General features: G+C 38.7%; 1 protein-coding gene across 2 annotated transcripts in view; it reads left to right on the top strand.

Annotated features, from left to right (window-relative positions):
• Nucleotides 1–5067, top strand: part of BDNF (brain derived neurotrophic factor) — a 70579-nt gene extending 65512 nt beyond the window's left edge. For both annotated transcript variants that reach the window (XM_075567300.1, XM_075567301.1), the window contains exon 2: nucleotides 1835–5067. In XM_075567300.1, coding sequence (XP_075423415.1) covers nucleotides 1835–2602 — 768 coding nt within the window. In that variant the 3' untranslated portion in view covers nucleotides 2603–5067. The remainder of the gene's footprint in view (nucleotides 1–1834) is intronic.
• The last annotated feature ends 13833 nt before the right edge of the window (nucleotides 5068–18900 follow it).

The raw sequence follows: 18900 nt of genomic DNA, 5'->3' as shown, positions 1-18900 counted from the left end.
ATTGTTAGCACTAGATTAGATTAGTTTTGGTGCTAGTTTAGATTAGTGCAGGTGATAGTTTATATTAGTATTTGTGGTAGTTTTTGTTTTTATGGTAGTGTAGATTAGTGCTGGTACTAGTTTATTACTTTTAGTGGTCGTTTAGATTAGTGCTGGTACTAGTTTATTATTTTTAGTGGTAGTTTAGATTAGTGCTGGTACTAGTTTATTATTTTTAGTGGTTGTTTAGATTAGTGCTGGTACTAGTTTATTACTTTTAGTGGTAGTTTAGATTAGTGCTGGTACTAGTTTATTATTTTTAGTGGTTGTTTAGATTAGTGCTGGAACTAGTTTATTATTTTTAGTGGTTGTTTAGATTAGTGCTGGTACTAGTTTATTATTTTTAGTGGTTGTTTAGATTAGTGCTGGTACTAGTTTATTACTTTTAGTGGTAGTTTAGATTAGTGGTGGTACTAGTTTATTACTTTTAGTGGTAGTTTAGATTAGTGGTGGTGGTAGTTTAGATTAGTGTTGGTGCTTGTCTATTACTTTGAGTGGTAGTTTAGATTAGTGGTGGTGGTAGTTTAGATTAGTGTTGGTGCTTGTCTATTACTTTTTGTGGTAGTGTAGATTAGTGTTGGTACTAGTTTGTTACTTTTAGTGGTAGTTTAGATTAGTGCTGGTACTAGTTTATTACTTTTAGTGGTAGTTTAGATTAATGCTGGTACTAGTTTATTACTTTTAGTGGTAGTTTAGATTAGTGGTGGTGGTAGTTTATATTAGTATTTGTGGTAGTTTTTGTTTTTATGGTAGTGTAGATTAGTGCTGGTACTAGTTTATTACTTTTAGTGGTCGTTTAGATTAGTGCTGGTACTAGTTTATTATTTTTAGTGGCTGTTTAGATTAGTGCTGGTACTAGTTTATTACTTTTAGTGGTAGTTTAGATTAGTGCTGGTACTAGTTTATTATTTTTAGTGGTTGTTTAGATTAGTGCTGAAACTAGTTTATTATTATTAGTGGTTGTTTAGATTAGTGCTGGTACTAGTTTATTACTTTTAGTGGTAGTTTAGATTAGTGGTGGTGGTAGTTTAGATTAGTGTTGGTGCTTGTCTATTACTTTGAGTGGTAGTTTAGATTAGTGGTGGTGGTAGTTTAGATTAGTGTTGGTGCTTGTCTATTACTTTGAGTGGTAGTTTAGATTAGTGCTGGTACTACTTTATTACTTTTTGTCGTAGTGTAGATTAGTGTTGGTACTAGTTTGTTACTTTTAGTGGTAGTTTAGATTAGTGCTGGTACTAGTTTATTACTTTTAGTGGTAGTTTAGATTAGTGCTGGTACTAGTTTATTACTTTTAGTGGTAGTTTAGATTAGTGGTGGTGGTAGTTTAGATTAGTGTTGGTGCCTGTTTATTACTTTGAGTGGTAGTTTAGATTAGTGCTGGTACTACTTCATTACTTTTTGTGGTAGTTTAGATGTGTTGGTACTAGTTTATTACTTTTAGTGGTAGTTTAGATTAGTGTTGGTACTAGTTTGTTACTTTAAGTGGTAGTTTAGGTTAGTGCTGGTACTAGTTTGTTATTTTTAGTGGTAGTTTAGATTAGTGTTGGTGCTTGTTTAATAAATGTTGGTGCTAGTTTTTGGGGCCCGAAATGAATATAAACTGAATGAAATGCAAAGCTTTCCCAAGTAGAAAATAGCTTCACAGCATATTAAATATGGGCCTATAAATCTGCAGCTATACTTCATTGTTCAATGTAGACAGTTGAAATGTTGCCCTGTGAATAATGCAACTGATTGGCCATTAGAGATCTTGCCATTTCTAATCCTTGTTATTTCTCTGCTTATTTCCACACAGTTCCATCAGGTGAGAAGAGTGATGACCAGCCTTTTCCTTACTATGGTTATTTCATACTTCAGTTGCATGAAAGCTGCCCCCATGAAAGAAGCCAGTGTCAGAGGACAAAGTGGCTTGGCTTACCCAGGTCTTCGGACCCATGGTACTTTGGAGAGCATAGGTGGGCCCATGAGCAGTTCAAGAGGAGGAGGACTTCCATCACTGACGGACACCTTTGAACATGTCATAGAGGAGCTCCTGGAAGAGGAACAAAACATAAGGCAGAGCGAGGAAAAAAAGGACTCAGACTTGTATTCATCTAGAGTGATGCTGAGCAGTCAAGTGCCTTTGGAGCCACCCCTGCTTTTCCTTCTTGAGGAGTACAAAAACTACTTGGATGCTGCAAACATGTCCATGAGGGTCCGACGCCACTCAGACCCTGCCCGTCGTGGTGAGCTGAGTGTCTGTGACAGTATTAGCGAGTGGGTGACGGCAGCGGACAAGAAAACCGCAGTGGACATGTCGGGGCAAACAGTTACTGTCCTTGAAAAAGTCCCAGTACCCAAAGGCCAACTGAAGCAATATTTCTATGAGACCAAATGCAACCCTATGGGGTACATGAAAGAAGGATGCAGGGGCATAGACAAGAGGTACTGGAACTCGCAGTGCCGAACTACCCAGTCTTATGTGCGGGCTCTCACCATGGATAGCAAAAAAAAAGTTGGCTGGCGCTTTATAAGAATAGACACTTCTTGTGTATGTACACTGACCATTAAAAGGGGAAGATAGTGAATTTATGTTGTATAGATTATATTGAGAAGAAAATATCTATTTGTATATATACATAACAGGGTAAATTATTCAGTAAGAAAAAAAAATAATTTTATGGACTGCATGTATAAATGAGGTTTATACAGTATGGTGGATCTACAATCTATTTATTGAACATATCCATAACCTTAAGGAAGACATCACCTGTGCACAACGGACGCCCGTTCGCTGTTGGTAGGCGCCAGGAACACACGGCTGAGCAATGTGTTACTGGCCCATCCAACAGCGAATTGGTTAAGAAATGAGCCTGCATTATGTTCCTCAATAACATTGTGGTTTGTTGCTGTTGCCAAGAACTGAAAACGTAACGAGTACAAAACATGAATCGCATGCTGCTTCAATTGTGAATTGATAAAACTCTGTCCTCTTTCAGACAAAATTTGAACCAAAACATTCCGTTTACATTTTAGACAGTAAGTATCTTCATTCCTATTAGTATTATATCTGTTTACTGCTTTTAACTTCTGATAGCGTTGGAATTAAAACAATGTCAAGGTGCTGTTGTCATAGCTTTACTGTTTTATTTTTTATTCCTGCAAAAGTTGCAAAGAGCTTGTCATGGACATGTGTTCTGGCTAAGAAATATTTAATTTTGTATGTTGTGAAGGTGTTTGTTTGCAAACTCAAATCAGACTACTGATAAAAAAAAAAAAAAATAAATAAAAAAAAAAGTAAGGCAATTGAAAACGAATGCTCATGTTACCTGCGTTGGCACCTGAACTATTTTTCCACGAACTTTCCGGGGGGTTGTCGCTTTATGAATCTGCTCTTTTAAAAGGCTCCTGTGTGCCACTTTTCAAGTAATAATCATTTGGGGGAAACAGCGATGTATGCTATATCGAAATGTATTGTAAGATTGATACACTGATACAACAATAGTCTGTTGACAACTCGGAGAAATAGAAGTTTCAGATCACACTAATAGCCAGTAGAAACATGAAAATTAGTGTCTAGTAAAGATCCCCAGAATGCCACTGGTTTAAGTTGATATTTCCAATGCAAATGCTGCTTGAATAATGTTTATCTATATCCCGTTGATCCACCAACTTTGGCCTCTCGATGCTAATGGGAAAACAAATCAGATCTGCAGTAATCACAATGTTTCCAGGGAATGTGGCAGTATATTTGCCTGTTGTGGAGTGTGCAGGACTCCTTAAGAGTTGGAATAGCGTCACACAATAGAGCTGTTGCACAAGCCAACAAAAAGGCTTTTACTAAGTAAAAAAGAGGATAGAATGTATATTCAGCACGATGGGTAACGAGTAATGAAAGAATAAAACTAGTGAAATGACCAGATTCTAAATGTAATACACAACATAAAGGTATGTAATTCAAAACGGGTTTAACAAGCCATTACTGTAACATTATCCAAAGAATTAGTTGAAATATATGTAAGTATTTTAGCTTAGAAGTTTGTAACAATCAAACCTAAAGGAACTTAAAAAAAACAACAAAAAAAACACATTCTGGATACCAAAACTCCAAGAGATCAAGTGGTAATCTAATGATCTATAATCTGCAGAGCCTGGAGAATGCCGCTTTGCTTTGATATTTTAGTTTGCAGTGTATTAAAAGACCCTCTAACATTCTGACTGCCAGCTACAGTCCCAAGAAATAGCTGTGAAAATGTAGCCGAGTCAGGCTGCTGACTTATTCGGCAGCAGAAAGCTGCTTTGTACTGTGACTACACAAACTTATTTAACTCTTTAGCTGGTGAAGACCTCAGCATTCTAAGGGTCTGTTACATCCAATCAGCACTGAAGGATGTAATAACTCCTTCAGTGCCATTGCGTTCCTCGCCCCTCTTGCACTACAGCCATTAAATACGGTTATTCCAAAGCATTCTGAGATATGAAATATAAGAGCAGGGCTGCTGCACCCATCTTTAATTAGAAATGAGTGTTGAGATGTTTCCTGCATCCTACCCTTAATATCATATAAAGACACCAGTGTTTGCTTGGATGAAAGGCAAGTGGTGTAATTTGGGGGATGAAAGGACAAATACATGAGCTGATCTCACTCATTCCATCTGGAAATGATCTGGATGTTACTCAATCTGGGAGGACTCCTGCAGATATGATTGACAGAAGTAAATGAAAACACCTGCATGGGGAAGACACGGTAGTTTGTTGAAATAACTCTCTGTTGGAAACAACAATAACAGAAGCAGAATCTGTGTGCTTTCTCTCATTGCTAACTCTTGATACAGGAGGGCTACGATTGACCAGAACCCTTAATGAGATTACAAAGTTTTGATTTAAAAACCAAATAGGCAACATTTGAAATACAAGCTTCATAGGATGAACCACTTTACATATCTATATCTATATACAAATACATGTGATATATATAAAAGTGTGTGTATATGTATATGAATTTGTGTACATATACACATTCATACGTACACACTATATATATATATATATATATATATATATATATATATATATATATATATATATATATATATACACACAGTGTTCGACAAACCTATACATTTGCTCGCCCCGGGCGAGTGGATTTAACCCTCGGGCGAGTAAATATTGGCCCAAGTAGCACACGTTTGGTACTAGGTGGCGAGTAGATTTTTTTGTGTGGCGAGTAGATTTTTTGGTGATTTGTCAACCACTGTATATATATATATATATATATATATTGCAAAGCCAGCAGTACAACCAACTTCACACTGATGATACCCATTAAGGTTGAAACATGTCTGTGAATGGTTTCTCAGGCTTTGCATCTGATTCCCAGATTCCCATGCTGTGATTTAAAGCTGTGTTAACAGCGAGCATTAGCTTATACTGTATGAGCTCCATGTAACAATGGTTTTTCAGACAAAAGGTGACACATTGTGTGCTCATTTGCATGTAATTTCCCAGAATCCCTTGCTGCAGTGAAAGCACTGTATGCTGGGTGATTATATATATATATATATATATATATATATATATATATATATATATATATATATATATATATATATATATATATAGCAAATGGAAATATTACTGTATGCTCATTTGCATGGCTTAGACAGGTCTGCAACCCTGCCTTTCACCATTATCACCCAGCACACAGCACTTCCACTGCAGCAAGGGATTCTGGGAAATTACATGCAAATGAGCACACAGTGCCACCTTTTTATGTGTATATATATATATATATATATATATATATATATATATATATATATATATATATATATATATATATATATATATATACATAGTCAATTAAAAAATAGTTTGCACTCACAGTTTCTCAAATGAAGGCAGATGCTCGTCCCATATAGAAACATGTACAGGGTAACCAGGGAAATCCAGGTAACAAAGAGACAGCACACCACAATATATTATCATTAGATTGCGGTGTGCTGTCTCTTTGTTACCTGGATTTCCCTGGTTACCATATATATATATATATGTGTTCAAATGAATATGTGTGTAGTGTGTATGGATAGATATAGATATATACATAAATATCAGAAAGTCAGAATATGCAAATATAACTTTATAAGAGACACAAATATTGAGCCTGTTACACTCAGTCTCAACAGTATTTCCTGAGGTGTTGGAGTATTTCTGTACTGTGAGCCTGTGAAACAGAACGGCAACACCGTATGACAGAGCTATCACATGTCACAGTTAACACACCTCTCATTCTGGGCTTTGCCGTTTCAGCTGACAAATGACTTCTCTTGGTCACTCCTATTTTAAGTTTTGCCGTGGTCTGTTTGTGGCAAAGGTATTTTCTGCATGTCACACGCCTCCCGCTCTGTTAAAGTGAGACACTTTGAAAATGTACGTTTTTATGTATGTGGCCCTTGTTCTTCTTTCTGAAGGAGAAAAAAAAGTATATATTTTCACGATGTGTAACATAAATATTTATTGTATGTTAAGTATATTTATATAATTATGTTATTGAAACATTGAGATTGGCATTTAAACTGAAAGCATCTGAATCATATTGTAAATAGGATTACCTCTATTTAAGTGTACTACATAACATATAATATATGTTCAAAAAAATAAAATTTTTAATGTTTTTAAATATATTTTTAAAATATATAAACTATGTTTTGGACCATGTGATTTTTCTCTGCCTAAAAAATTTACGTGTGTTCTTTAAAAAAAAAAAAAAAAAAAAAAATGAATTATATTATATTACATTTTCCAACATATTTGAATTTCCCCACTGCAACACTATGAAATGCAGGCTCCACTAGTGGGGATTAGATCCTACGGAGTTAGGTGGGGTGGCAGAGTAAAGGGTTAAATAAGAAAGTGAAAGCAACATCATAATTTATGGAAGAAAGAAATCTATTTGATGTTTGACCCTGAAAGAATACCAATTATTTATTTACATGTGGGATACATGAATCTTTGCATTGACAACTGTAAAACAATGTATTCCAATGAGATCAGCATCACTTCCATTATAGGAAGGGCTTTGATTTGGCACTGGCGCTAACCCATATTAAAGCTGCAGTTCAGGCTCCCGTTTTTTTTTTTTTTTTAGTTTTTTTTTAACTTCAATAGTTTTATCTGGGCAATCTCTACTTGCCTAAAAAAAACTGCATAGCTGCCGGTTAATTCTTTCTCCGTCTATCGATCGGCAAAGTTTGGTGACATCTTTAAATATGGGGAATGTAAATGGTTTCTATAGGAACAAGTATGCTTGTTAAAATAGAATACAAGAAAATTGGTCTTTCAAAGTTGTTGTTTTTTAAAACAGAAAATGCTAAAAGTATTTTGTCTTACTACAGAACTGATTTATTAAAAAAAACACACATGCAGGATATTGCCTGAACTGCAGCTTTAAAGGGACAATGCCTCCTTAAAGCAAATTAAACTCTTCTAGTCCCCGCCCCCCCTACCCCCACCCCCCCGGAAAAGCAACCAACAAGGAGAGATGTATATGTTGAGGTTCATTACATTTGTTTAAAGAAGCCAATGACATTGTAAAATTATTTTTGTGAACGACGGTAAGTGGGACGAGTGTTATTTATTTCACACATCTAAGTCCTCACTCGGTAATATATTTCTGCGATAACTGTCAAGCCTATAGCGAACATCTTTCTGACATTTGTAAAGGAAAATAAAAAAACGTTGCATCAGATCAGATGTTTGCAAGAGGTTTCTTTTAAAGATATTTTGTTTTTCCAGAGATGCATCTGTAAATGTTTGTGTCAAGGTACAATTGGGGAGTACTACTGTTCCTCAAATCGGCCGTCATTGTATGTACACAAGGTACGCAAAATCCTACAATGGTAATCACCATCCTGGGACATCTGTGCTTCACAATGATGGCGTGAAAGAGAGAGAAAGGGCAAATACTTTAATGTGTTTATTTATCAACGTTTGCTGGCTGTAAAACTGGACAAAGAGATGCACAAGATTTAACAGATTAAAAAATACCATTACTTACAATTGAAGTCCTTTTGTTTAATAAATCTACTGTTATTTTTTTGTTGCTCTAACTGTGCCCCAGTTTTGCAGCTGGGAGATTTTATAACCCCTGAAGGTAATAACTAAAACTAAGGGAATACAAGAAGATGTAGGGATGATATAAGTGTAGATTCTTTCAGACACCTGTAAGAAGTTGGTGGTACAAAAAGTTCTGTTACACAACAAAGTAAGTTTTATAACCACTAGGTTAAATATATATATATATATATATATATATATATATATATATATATATATATATATATATATATATATATATATACATATATATATATATATATATATATATATATATATACATATCCTATGACATAAATTGTTAGTCCAATAAAAAAGGTATCACCTAATACTGAAGAACTCATTTATTTTGCACTATCGCAACTGGACTAACACGGCTACTTTCTGCTTTTTATATATATATATATATATATATATATATATATATATATATATATATATATACATACACACAGTGGTCGACAAATCACCAAAAAATCTACTCGCCGGACAAAAAAAAAAATCTACTCGCCACCTAGTACCACACGCGTGCTGCTTGGGCCAATAGGAGCTCGCCACGATGTTAAATCCACTCGTACGGGGCGTGCAAATGTATAGGTTTGACGAACACTGTATGTATATATATATATGTGTGTATATATATCTATATATATATATATATATATATATATATATATATATATATATATATACACACATGTAGAGGTATCAGTACCGTGTTAGCCGAGCTTCAATAATCAAAAAATAAATAGATGATACCGTTCTGTGGCTAACGAAATGCTTTTATTTGTGCGAGCTTTCGAGATACACTGATCTCTTCTTCCGGCGATGTTACAATACACTTAGCAGTGGCCTAAACAGAGATCGAAATTTTATGAGTCATTACTGACACAAGTGAACTCTCTTCCCATGAGCGCTAATGACCATGTCTGTACATACTGTGCTATATGTATGCACACACAGCTGTCTCTTACACATACCAATACTCCTTGTTTTTCCATCCCTATACACCAATAGGGACCACATAGTGTCCACACACTTTTGTTATGCCACTATCTCCCACATTTCCACACCTACCCACACCATTTATATTAACTCCCACTCCACACACCCCTTTTGTAAAGCACTGTATACACTGTGGGCTCTCCATTCATTTATATTCACAAAGATACACACACACTCTTACATCCCTAACTTTCAGAAACCATTTAACACCTCTAGCCATAAATCTCATTCACACCGGGGGAAGGACCAGCACAGATAACATTCCAAGAGACACTGTTTTTAGTAGTCCCTTTGCTTGCTTCATTCATTGTAACATCGCCGGAAGAAGAGATCAGTGTATCTCGAAAGCTCGCACAAATAAAAGCATTTTGTTAGCCACAGAACGGTATCATCTGTTTATTTTTTGATTATGTATATATATATATATATATATATATATATATATATATATCTTATCCCTCTCTGGAAGAAGACTACTCGAAACACGCGTCAGAGGGAAGCGCCATGACGTCACGCATTATGCCTCTGTCTGTCTGGTGAGACAGAACGCTAGACCGACAGCGCATCTCGAACAGCAGCACGCGCAGCCTCATCCGCAGCAACCACACAGCCCCACCAGCAATAAACACGCAGCCTCACAGGAATGCTTCCCCACAGGGACAGCACAGTTAAATGATTAGGGTCTTCTCTCCCTCTTTCTGTTCCCTCCCCACCCCTTTCCAGCCCCCAGAGATGTAGAGGTATGTTTTTGAGGGAAAGGACAAGCGGGTTTATGCGATTCTTTTATTAGGCAGCTACATGATTATGGTTTTTCTCCGCAGGGTCAGTATATATTGGTGTGTAGGGATGTGTATATATTTCTCTCCCTTCCCTGTGTGTAGCTACTATTGCTCTGAGGGCCAGTTTTAAGTGGAGTCACCCACAGACACCCACCTGAAACACTATGTATCAACATTATTTATTGCTGATGTGATTCTACTATTTCAGGGCTCTGATCAATTTGTTAAAGCATCTGCATTTTTAGCCGGCACATTACTGTTGCCTTTATCTGATATCAGCACATAGTGCTATTATTTAATGTGGTTTTATTGTTTTATTGTACTCACCTATTTAGTACGGTCCAAATATTTTAATGCATATCCAATAAATAATCATCTTAAATTGGCCAATTATACAATACATCCAGGACCAGTACCATTATTTTTCATTGGCATCTCATATTTCTGTTCATGTACTTTCCCCTATACAGACACTGAGTGCACGTTAAAGGGACTTATCATGTGGTAGTGTCTTTGCTCCATATATATATATATATATATATATAATCAAAAAATAAATAGATGATACCGTTCTGTGGCTAACGAAATGCTTTTATTTGTGCGAGCTTTCGAGATACACTGATCTCTTCTTCAATAAATAGATGATACCGTTCTGTGGCTAACGAAATGCTTTTATTTGTATCTCGAAAGCTCACACAAATAAAAGCATTTCGTTAGCCACAGAACGGTATCATCTATTTATTTTTTGATTATTGAAGCTCGGCTAACACGGTACTGATACCTCTACATGTATATATATATATATATATGTATATATATATATATATATATATATATATATATATATATATTATATTAATTACCACAGATATGAGATTGCTACATTAAATGGTCTTTTGTACTGTCAAAATGGTTGTAGCTTAGACAGGGCCGCTTTATACATTAGGCCGGCTAGGCACAGTGCCTGGGGCCTACGAACCTTTTAGGGCCTACAATATTTCACTTGAGAAAATACCTAAACAAAAAAAAAATCACAAAATAAGAGAAAACAGCAAATTTTAATTTAAAATGCCTTCAAAGTATCGATACCTTTAAATATTGAAACAAAAGTATTGATGCCAAATATCGCTAGTATCAAAGAAACAAGCAAACGATGAAATTAGCATAAAAATATCGGACACACAGGCCTCTAGAAATAAAAGTGCCTAGGGCCTAAAACGGCCCTGTCTTTAGAGTAGCTGTGGCAACATATGAATTGACCTCCATACCATTGACATACAGGAGTTCTGAAATATCACACCCAATGTTTGCAGACTGTGATGTGTACTTACAAACAACCAGAAGAATGGGCCCACTGCCTCTTCTAAATGCCAGCTTGTAGATTCATCAAGGTGCCGGATATCTGCAACGCACTTCCCCAGGAGTACGTGTGCCACATGCATGGACAATAAACAAACGTATGGCACACATCTAAGAGACATGGCTGCAATATATTTGCAAAATTGCTAATTTATTCCATAAGCGGCAAATAAGACAACACAATGTTTAATGGGCTCCTGCCCTATTCTTCTGGGCCAAGAGGTAGTTGGAATTGATGGTCCTAGGACGGTAAGGTTTGGCACCCATATCTCTAAAAGCAGCTCCTGTGGGGATTGAGTGGACCGCTCTTCCAATGCATCAGGGCATTACTTACGCTAATTATTGGCCATCTTAACCCAAGTTTCCAAGAGCAATCTCTATGTCTGCGCAACTTCATACCCCACTGAGGAGATGAAAACACACAAAAGACGCTGGTCTTGAGCTTGGAGATTGAAATGCAGCATCGATCTATGAAGGTCTGATGCAAAAGGTGATATCAGTATGAAATTCTCACTGACAGAGCAGGATGAAAGGAAGACTATTTACCCAGATTATTTGCGCTGTGGGTAAAAACTAGAAAACCTCATGCAGTAGGAATGCGACCCTCTATAAAAGAAATACATGCATGTATGAGTTTGGGCCCAGAACAAATTTGAAGAAAGGGGCCTGCTGCAAATGCTACAATATAATCACATTTGTTCTACTTTGCCCCAACATGTCTCATTGTTCCCCGCTCCCCTAATGTCTTTCTCCTTTTCCCCGCAGTATCTTTCTCTCTCCTTTTCCCCCTAATGTCGTTCTCTCACACCCTTCATGTAATTCAATCTTTTCCCCTTCTGCGTCTCTGTTCTCCCCTCCTCATGTCTTTCTCTACTTTCCCCCCAGCATGCCTTTCTCTCCTCTCCCCCCCCCCAGTTTGTCTCTCTCCTCTCCCCCCCACTATGTCTCTCTCCTCTCCATCCAGCATGTCTCTCTCTTCTCCCCCAGCATGTCTCACTCCTCTCACGCCAGTATCTCCCTCCTCTCCCCCCAGTATGTCTCTCTTTCCTCCCCCTCCAGCATGTATTTCTCATCTTCCCCCCCAGTAGTCTCTCTCCCCCCAGTATGTCTCACTCCTCTCCCCCAGTATCTCTCTCCTCTCCCCCAGCATGCATTTCTCTTTTTCCTCCTAGTGCCTCTCTCTTACATCTTTTATGTTATTCAATCACTTCACCATATGTCTCTATGTTCTCCCCTCCTCGTGTTTTCTTTCTCTTCTCCCCCAACATGTCTCTCTCCCCCAGCATGTCTCTCTCTCCCAGCATGTCTCTCTCCTTTCTCCCTGCATGTCTCAATCCTCCCCCCAGTACCTCTCTCGTCTCCCCCCAGCATATCTCTTCCTCTCCCCCAGCATGTCTCCCTCCTCCCCCCCAGTATGTCCCTCTCCCCTCCAGCCTGCCTCTCTCCTCTCCCCCCCATCTGCCTTTCTCCCTTATCCCCTAGGGTCTCTCCATAATGCCTTTGATGTTATTTAATCTTTTCCCCTTGAATCTCTGTTCTCCCCTCCTCCTGTATTCTCTCCCCCCCCCCCCAGCATGCCTTTCTCTCTCATCTTCCTCCCCCAGCATCTCTCTCTCCTTTCCCCCAGTGTATCTCCTCTCCCCCTTAGCATGTCTTTCTCTCTCCTCTTCCCACAAGCATCTATCTCCTCACTCCCCCACTCCCAGCATCTCTCTCCCCCCCCCCTAGCATGTGTGCTTCCCTTCTTACACCTTCATATCAGCCTCTTTCTCTCTCTTTCCCTCATTTATTTATCTTATTTCCCTCTCATCTCTCTTTTCTCACACATGCGTTTATTCTATTTTTACCACCCCCCATGTCTGCGGTCTTTCCCTTTCCCCATTCATGCCATTCTCTTTCTATAGTCCTCCATATCTCTCCCCCCCCCTCCAATGTTTTTTTCTTATTTTCCCCGTCATGCCTTTCTCTCCTTAACAATCTGATTGATCTTTTCCCAGCATCTTTTTCTCTTTTCCTTCCCCCTTTTCCTACTATTTCCCCTTCATATCTTTTATTTCTCCTTCATATCTATCTCTCTTTTCTGCTCCTTGTCACTTTCTCCGGTTATTTTTACCTTCCTTTCTATATTTAATTCCCTTTCATGCCTGTTTTTCTCCCCCTGATTTAACCCTGCTCTCCTCTAGGCCCCTCCCACTGACAGAGGACCCACCCACTAACTGAGGTCCCGTCCACTGACTGAGGCCCCGCTCCCTCGTTGAGGTCCTGCCCGCTGACTGGTGTCCTGCCCACTGACGCGGACTCTGCGGAAGAAGGGATTTCCCCTATGTGAGCTGCCTGCATCTTGGGCCCCATTGCAGAGAATGGATGCTCAGGCAGGGGCTGGGCCACTAAACCTACTGGGCCCCGGAACAGCAGTCCTGGTTGTCCCCACTGTTGGTGGCCCTGATCACGACTCCCTAACACAGGCAGACACAATCTTCACTAGCAATGCGCAATAAGGTCTTGAAATTCTCTCAATAATCTCATAATGGCCACCAGCATGCCCGTTCCCATGACATGGAGCATCACTAGCACACACTCAATTACCGCAACGCATTACACCAACGTGAGATTTAACACAGCTCTATTGAAAGAAATAGTAACGTGCGCGTAAGTGTCTCAACGATGTGGATACCGCACTAAATATTTAACGTGTTATTTGATGCTACATCCTAACGTTAACAGGAGCAGCGACATCTGCTACATTAGTTCACCATTTGTCAACATCTAGAGATGGGTTATCCCATTCAAAGGTAGCTAAATAACAACTTGGCACAAAATGTAACCACGGTCCAGATTTACTTAACAGTGCTGAGACAGGAGACACATTATGGACCATTCACATGGGTGGGAGCCATAGAGTTTAGCACGATTTGCAACATCTGTGTCTGTAAAAATTCCCGTGTGCTGCGTATTGCGCGCTATACTGTAATTGTGACGCGCTTTGAGTCATCGGGAGAAAAGCGCTACATGAAATAAAGTTATTATCTGGTTGTATAGATTATGCACAAAGCAATAGCAGATAAAGGGTTATATCTGGAAGATACCTTCATTTGAAGTGCATTGTGGCAGAAGACTGTTTAGTAAATATGGGCCATTATCCTTCCATTTCAACACGTGATAGGAACTTTATAGAAACGGGACTGATAAGAATTAATTAGATAACAGAAGATAGGGCACATGTGTAAGATTTGTGACACAATCTATGTATAAAGAAAAAAAGGGTTCCCAGCACTCAGAATAAACCAAAGGTAAATATGGATATGCCAAATAGTATTTAATATATACGAAAAATGTGTTAGCAGTATACACACAAATGCAGGATACTTGTGAGGTGTATGGATACACAATGTAATGTCAAACGATGTTAGAAAGTGTGCTCACAATCTACATAATGTGGAACATTCATAGACTACATAAAAATGCAACACAAGGGTAGGGAAGACAAAGGGGAATAAGGGGGCAACATTTTTTTTTGGGGGGGGGGGGGTGAGCCCCTTCCTCCGGCCTATTCTCCAAGATTGATTAGATCAAAGTTACTTCCCTTAACGGCTTAACCCCTGTGCTAAACCTCCCTAACAGGTTGGATATATGTGTAGTCCCAGATAATGGGGACACACCCTGAGAGACCAATATAGGGCAACGCAGCACATGGCTATAATAATAATAACAACATGTTATTGTATAGCACTGCTAGTTTACGTAGCACTTTACAGAGACATTTTGCAGGCACAAGTCCCTGCTCCGTGGAGCTTACAATCTATGTTTTTGGTGCCTGAGGCACAGGGAGATAAAGTGACTTGCCCAAGGTCACAAGGAGCCAGCACTGGGAATTGAACCAGGCTCCCCTGCTTCAAACTTAGTGCCAGTCAGTAGCTTTGCTCACTGAGACGCTCCTTCTCACTATAATCAATCAATCAATCCAAATAAGGATTGGAGGAGCAATCAGTAACAGCCCAAAGGGGAATGAAATCATACAGCCAGAGCACATCATATCAGAGCACATCAGATTAAATCTCTCTCCATACAGGTTCAACGTTACCTGCAGACGAAATCAGGTATATTCCGAAATCACTATGTGTTGCTTTAGCGAGATCACAGCATCCCGGGCAGTCAAACAGGCAGTGCCTGGTGTGCAGCAGGAGAAAAGGGCGAAAATCTGTGAATGTTTCAAGTCTTTTTTTGGGGTTCATATACTTTTTAGATCTGCCTGTCATGTTCAACTCCTCATAGGAAACAAAGAGATAAGTACAAGAAGTCTAATTATAAATCAAACACTGAAGCATCTGTATTTGGTATTAGCACAGTTCTTGTGCAAATCTTTCCTAACTATTATTTTTTTTTTTAAAAGAAGCATTCCAGGGCATTTCTCTGTTTCTACTCAGGTCACTATTTGCTTCAAGATAAATAACTCTGGTTACATCAAGGCCCAGTGCAGCACACAATAAAAAACATAGTAAAAGGCAAGAATAAATCAGATTTTTACCAAAAACATATTTGAATAAACATTGTCTACGAAACATCTCGGTAGTTGCTGTCTGCATGTGAAGTTCATGCCATGGCAGCTATTAAAATAAATTATGCTTGAATTCTGCCGCTAGTGATGTCTTTGCCAATGGAGAAAAATATGACCTTTCACAGGCTGTTCCTTCAACTAGTTTTTGCAAGCTTTTCATGGCTCATTGACAGTCACTACTCACTCACTGACTGACATTGTGTCTTTGTGGGTTCTTTTATGATCCCAAGAACTTACTTTCCCCCATATTTTTATTTTTGAGTTGTTAGTTCAGGGTTCTTTCTATCCCTACAAAGATGCCCAAAGCTACTTCCAATGTGACAAAAATACACAGTGCAATACCTATATATTCTCTTGAAAAGGGGTCATTTAGTTCAATCCTTTGGCCAAAGTGTATTAAGCCTGCAAGCCAACTTCAAGGCATGACCGTTAGCAGGTCCTAACACTCCCTGAGTTAAAATTCTTATTTACCTGTATAATTACAGGAAGAATGATCAAACATTGGATCTGTCATAACCCAGCAAAATGAAACTGACCTGTCAACTTGGAAAGTGGGAAGGGGCGAGCTTAAACCTTAGGGTTTTTGTTGTATTTATTTAGCCATGCCCACTAGCACTCCTTTTGACACACATATATATATACACACAGTATATATTATGTGGTAATGTTTGGGGTTTCTCAGAGCTTGTTGGGTATCTGTGTGTTTCTTTCTATCCCTGTACTTGTCTCCTGAGTCATAGATAATATAATTGCTCAATGTCGTATTTCCTAGCTATACTTATCATAGCAGCAGGGTTTGCTCCGTGTATGTGCTATACAAGACATTGAGATAGATAGATTGATAATATACATTGTATGCAGTTCGTACAATTTCACAGACTGTCAAGCTCACAGCCGCAACCTTTGGTGTTCATGCCACAGAGAGATCAAGATCACAAAAATAGCGCTGGGGGGTTTAAATATAGGGTCAAAGGGAAAAGGGTAAGGAACAGGATCATTTGTAAGCGAAAACAGTTTATGGTCAATTCAGTAAGACATACCAACTGAAAGACGTGGCTACAAATACAGAGCAAATGTGTCAAATTACAAATTACTGGGATTCGTTAGTAGTTGGATAATGTGACCCTGTGATACAGGCTGTCTATGGGAAGTTAGTGTTTCCACCTCATAAGGCGAAAAAGAGTGAAACATACAAAAACAATGTCTACGTCAGTGGATTTCAATGTTTTTGGAGTTAAGGAACCCTAGAATTATATTATAAAATTCTGGTGAAATCTCCAACCTTCTCAACCCCCATTATCTTTCTTTCCCTCTCCTTGTCTCTCTCTCTCTCTACCCTCTTACCCCCCCCCCCCCATCCATCCCTCCCTCCCTCTTACATCCATCTATCTCTCTATCTCTCTCTCTCTCTCTCTCTCTCTTCCCCTGTCTTCCCCTGTCTTCCCCTTTTCCATTTCCCCCTCACACTCCCCTCTCTTCCCCTCTTACACTTCTCCCTTTCCCCCCTTACATATCCCCCTCTACTCCCCCTCTCACACTTCCCCTACCTTTCTCTTTCTCTCTTTTCCCCCTTAAACTCCCCCTCTCCCTCTTCTCCTTTTACACTCCCCCTCTCCCTTCCCCTCTTACACTCCCCCCTCTCACACTCCCCCATATCTCTCTTTCTCTCTTTTCCCTCTTAAACTCACCCTCTCTCTCTTCTCCTCTTACACTAACCCTCTCTCACTTCTCTCCTTACCCTCCCCCTCTCTTTCTCTCTTCTACTCTTACACCCCCCCTCTCTGTTCCCCTCTTGAACTCCACCCCTCTTACAGTACCCCTTCTCTCTATTAAACACCGGGCCACCGCTGCCGCTGGTGTGCAACCAGGCCTGGGATAGTTGGAACAGTTGTCCGAGCTCTCCACGCTCTTATCAGCCGCGGAACCCTGGAGTGTTGCCCACAGAACCCCCGGGTTCTGAGAATCCTCGCTTGAAAATCACTAGTCTACAGTATGCATTGGAAGAGTGCAGAGCCATTCACTTTTGGCTGCTGGTCCATCCATTCAATGGTAGAATACATACTACTGAAGGAAATGTGGTGTGATTTATTGTTCTACATATTTTAGATTAGTTTAGATGTCCAGACTGGAAGACTGGAGAGAGTCCAACGCTTTGTGGATAATAAAGACCACCGTGATAAACTTGCTCAAGTTTGCTAGAGAAATCACTGTTTGTTAAAAGTCGACCAACCTTTTTTAATAGGACTCACCAGATGTGAAGAAAACCTGCTAAATATCATTACAACATAACCGTATCATTAAAATAATCCAGAGAAGCAATGTCGTTCATGCATTATGAACGTCAGACTCTGGGGGCAGTAACTAGTGCATGACATACACTAATAGGAATTAGAAAACATAAGGCAGACTAAAAATGTACTAAATATTTACAATGGAATTACTAGAACTATTAGTTATGGCATTCCATCCCATCTGACAAAGAGTTAAAGTCCTCATTTTATTATAGTCTTTGCCAAAATAGCACACAGATTATTTCTCTTTTTTGAGGATTTTCCATTCTTTATGAACTAAGCAAACAAAAAAAGAAGCAAATTAACGTATTAACTTATATTAACTTTATTAATTATCATATTAACTTATAATACTATTCTATTGCACTGGAGGGAATCTCTGAACTTACATTAACCATGCATGTTTCTATATTTTACATTTAATTTGTAAAGAATGCAAAATGCACGGTACAATGATGCTGATATCATTAGTAAATGTACATGAGGTTGAAAAAAAGACATATGTCCATCAAGTTCAACCTACGTTAAATGTAGATGACATATACTTATCCTATATTTAAGTAATAACCAGCTCAGAACAGGGCATTACTGGCCAATAATGCCCTGTTCTGAGGGGATTATTACTATTATAGGCTAAATATAGGCTTATTTTTAATTTTTTTTTTAATTTTTCAGAAACAGTAGGAGGGCGTTCTGGTAAGTGCGTCTGCAAGGGGCCAAGGTTTATATATTAGGTGTATCGTATCAGCCACGGAGCTACGTATATGCTTTGTTAAGC

This window comes from Ascaphus truei, chromosome 12, assembly GCF_040206685.1.
Source record: "Ascaphus truei isolate aAscTru1 chromosome 12, aAscTru1.hap1, whole genome shotgun sequence".
NCBI lineage: Eukaryota > Metazoa > Chordata > Amphibia > Anura > Ascaphidae > Ascaphus > Ascaphus truei.
This window is presented reverse-complemented; position numbering and strand designations above follow the sequence as displayed.